The sequence below is a fragment of the Mus caroli genome, chromosome 11 (genome assembly GCF_900094665.2).
Source record: "Mus caroli chromosome 11, CAROLI_EIJ_v1.1, whole genome shotgun sequence".
NCBI lineage: Eukaryota > Metazoa > Chordata > Mammalia > Rodentia > Muridae > Mus > Mus caroli.
In genome coordinates, this window is record NC_034580.1 from 101795837 (window position 1) to 101799529 (window position 3693).

At 40.4% G+C, this 3693-nt stretch overlaps 1 protein-coding gene across 7 annotated transcripts in view; it reads left to right on the forward strand.

Moving 5' to 3' along the window:
- The window catches only part of Tanc2 (tetratricopeptide repeat, ankyrin repeat and coiled-coil containing 2), a 316075-nt gene that overhangs the window by 271060 nt on the left and 41322 nt on the right, over nucleotides 1-3693 (forward strand). For all 7 annotated transcript variants that reach the window (XM_029484218.1, XM_029484219.1, XM_029484220.1 and 4 more), the window contains one exon: nucleotides 1839-1947. In XM_029484218.1, coding sequence (XP_029340078.1) covers nucleotides 1839-1947 — 109 coding nt within the window. The remainder of the gene's footprint in view (nucleotides 1-1838; nucleotides 1948-3693) is intronic.

Sequence of the window (3693 nt, forward strand, 5' to 3'; positions counted from 1 at the left end):
CACAGTCAGCTATTGGTTGGATCACAGGGCCCCCAATGGAGGAGCTAGAGAAAGTACCCAAGGAGCTAAAGCGATCTGAAACCCTATAGGTGGAACAACAATATGAACTAACCAGTATCCCGGAGCTCTTGTCTCTAGCTGCATATGTATCAAAAGATGGCCTAGTCGGCCATCATTGGAAAGAGAGGCCCATTGGACATGCAAACTTTATATGCCCCAATACAGGGGAATGCCAGGGCCAAAAGTGGGAGTGGGTGGGTAAGGGGGTTGGGGGAAGGTTAGGGGGGACTTTTGGGATAGCATTGGAAATGTAAATGAGGAAAATACCTAATAAAAAATATTTTTTAAAAAAATAATAATGTAAATAGAAATACATACACACATGATTCACATATACCACACAAACATGTTGGCATTTAAAAGAATGTATTGCCTGGGGTCATAGCTCAGTTGGTGAGTGCTTGCCTAGTCTGTAGGAAAGTTTGGGATTAATCCCCAGCATCACATAAACCACGTATGGTAGTACACACCTGTATGCAGGACTCAGGAGGTAGGGGCAGGGTCAGAAGTTCAAGGTTGAGCTGGTGAGATGGCCACAGGGTAAAGGCATTAGTTGCCAAACCTAATGGATCAAACCTGAGTTTGATCACCAAGACCTACATGGCAGGAGAGAAGTGACTCCTACTTGTTGTTCTCTGGCCTTCACATGCATACGCCTATGCATGCATACATACATATATTTTAAAATTAAAAATGGGTTTTGAGGTCTAGGCTACATGAGGCCTTATATCAATAGAAAGAAACAAAAAAAAAGGAAAGGAAAGAAGGAAATCACTGAAATCACTGGACTGAGTGTAGCTCAGTGGCAAAGTGTTTAGTCCTAGGTTTGCTCTTTAGCATCACAGATAATTGGGGGGGGGGTAGGGATTAACACTTAAAAATTATCATTGGGAAACTTTTGAGCTATGACAGAGCACAAGATTCCAATATAAATGGATTGAACAGCAAAAAATAATTGATTTATTTAAAGTAACCCAAAATTAAAGCAGTTTAGATGCTCAGTCAGGGCTCAGGCTCAATTTCTGGTACTTTTTAGCCTAGCCCTGATTTTGGCCTTGTCCTCAGGCCAGCTGATTACATGATTTGTGCCAAGAAGGCAGTTCTAGACACCCTGGGCAGATATGACAATATCGAAGGAGTTGGGAGGAGGCCTTTCTCTTTCATGAACAGATTAGGAGTTTGTTATCAGAGACATAACATGGGGGAGTGGATGCCATCAGGAAACTCAAGTCTACTGGAAGAGAAAGCATGTAACAGTGTGGTAAATACTGAACTAGAGATAAGACATGTCTACTGGTGGCATCAGAAAGAACGTATTCCACTGTATTAGCTGGCAGAGAAGACTTCTAGGAAGAGGCCATCAGTCTATTTGGCAACACGATGAGTTTAGGTACCAAGGGACACTTCAAATGGAAAGATCCAATAAACATCTCTAAAACTGAGACCATAGGCAGAGATCATGGTTGAATGAGGACTGATGAACTAGTTCAGTGAGAATACAGAACGAGTACAGAGTCTGAGGGGCAATGATGTAGAGTTACTGACATGGACAAACAATAAAAATGAAAATCAATTAATGTTGTCTGCACAAGGAATGGGAATAAGTCAACTGGAAATGGCTTTTGCAATGTCCAAACATATTACTTGCCTTGTAACAAATGTCTTTCCCAAGATGCTAACTGAATGGTACCTAGTTTTATTGGAGATATGGCTGGACCTGAATAGTCAAGGTAAAACTGAGGCATTAAGTTTTCTAAGATGACTCTCTTCCTTTGCAGGAGTGGCCACACATTACTTGCCTTCTGGTTCTCCCGCCAAGAGGGGAAACTAAACCGACAGCAGACTATTGAACTAGGACATCACATCCTCAAAGCACACATCTTTAAGGTAATCTACATGTATCTAATACATGTATATAGTAGCAATATATACATATATATTAGAAACTTTATATATACATATATGTTATAGTCCAAGAAATGTATAGTCCACATGAAGGAAATTGTTCATGGAAATTGTTCTCCTTACTTTTAGCCCACAGTTCACTATTACTCACTATTACTGTTTCAGTTTATTACTGTGTTTGACAGTTCTAGTCCTGTGGATTCATAGTGTAGCTCAGTAGTACTTGCCTAGCATGCAAAAGACTCATGTCTAGCCCTGCAAAAATAAAAGTCTCATGCAGAAATAATGGCTGCATGTAACTAGTAAGGGAGGCTAAGGCTGAGTTCTTCCAAGACTTTAAAGTCAGCTGGGGTCACATAGCAAGACCCTACCTCAAAATCAGCTGGGGTCACATAGCAAGACCCTACCTCAAAATCAGCTGGGGTCACATAGCAAGACCCTACCTCAAAATCAGCTGGGGTCACATAGCAAGACCCTACCTCAAAATCAGCTGGGGTCACATAGCAAGACCCTACCTCAGAAGAAGAAAACTCTGATAGTTCTAACCCCTGTGGTCCCTCAGAGTTCTTCCCTGACTCTGAATTGAATTGAAAAATCCAATCCAAGTATCTTAAACAGTTCTCCAAAAACCTTACAAATTCTTCCCAGTATATAAACACACAGCCAGAGAAGTTTATTCATCACATGAACAGAAATAAAACCCGCTGTGACAAATCCTTTATTTGAATCGTAACTATCATGTCTACCAAAAATGACCTTAGTGTCCTTACTTTCTGTAAGTAGAATACAACTAATACAGCAGACAAGCATCTAGTTCAAGAAGACAATAAATGTCTACCACATCCGTAGACACTAAGATAATTGTCATTTGGTTAGATAGGAAATAACAATCAGTCTTCGAACATAAAATCTTCATGGGATAAGATGCAAAGATGAAACTGATGCTTGCATTGGTAAATGTAAAATAACCCAGTGATGGAGAAAGAATATGAAGTTTTATTTAACCAAGTGTGACTTCAGCCTACATTTAAACTGCATACTTCCTTCATGAGCACAGTTTTATCCTATGTTGATGCAGACAGCATGGTTGTCTGAGATAAGAGTGGCTCTGTATGTGATTTAGACTGTAAACACTCTGGTGTGCAGCATAGAGTGATGACATGTCTGTAAGCTAAAAAATGAGGACTAGACTCTGGTGTTCCTGGTGCTGCAGCTGCCAGGATCCTTTCAGTGCAGAGGCTGGTGAGAGGCTTTAGCTTCTCCCAGACTGAAGTCCAAGGTTTCTGTCAGCTGAGGGTCATACAAAGTCAAAGGTAGACGTGGCCATATCCACTTCCACTCAGAACTTCTCCTCGGCAGTCCAACTGATACTTATTCCAGTTCTAAATTCCCCTTCCTTGTTTGAGAAAAGGTGTATTTATGTCATTAATGACCTTTAAAATAGAAAAGAATAAAAACCTGTGATTCTGGATATTGAGCTGGCTACAAAACCTTCACAATTCTCTTGTTTTGACACCTTTTTGAGGTATAACTTTATATACCACATGAAATTGACCAGTATTAGGAGAGAGAAAGAGAGAGAGAGAGAGAGAGAGAGAGAGAGAGAGAGAGAGAGAGAGAGAGAGAGAGAGAGAGTGTCCTTGGAGTTTTGCCATTATCACAACCATTAATGTATTTATTCACACTAAAAAATGAGCCTCATTCCTATTAGTTCATTTCCCTACATTC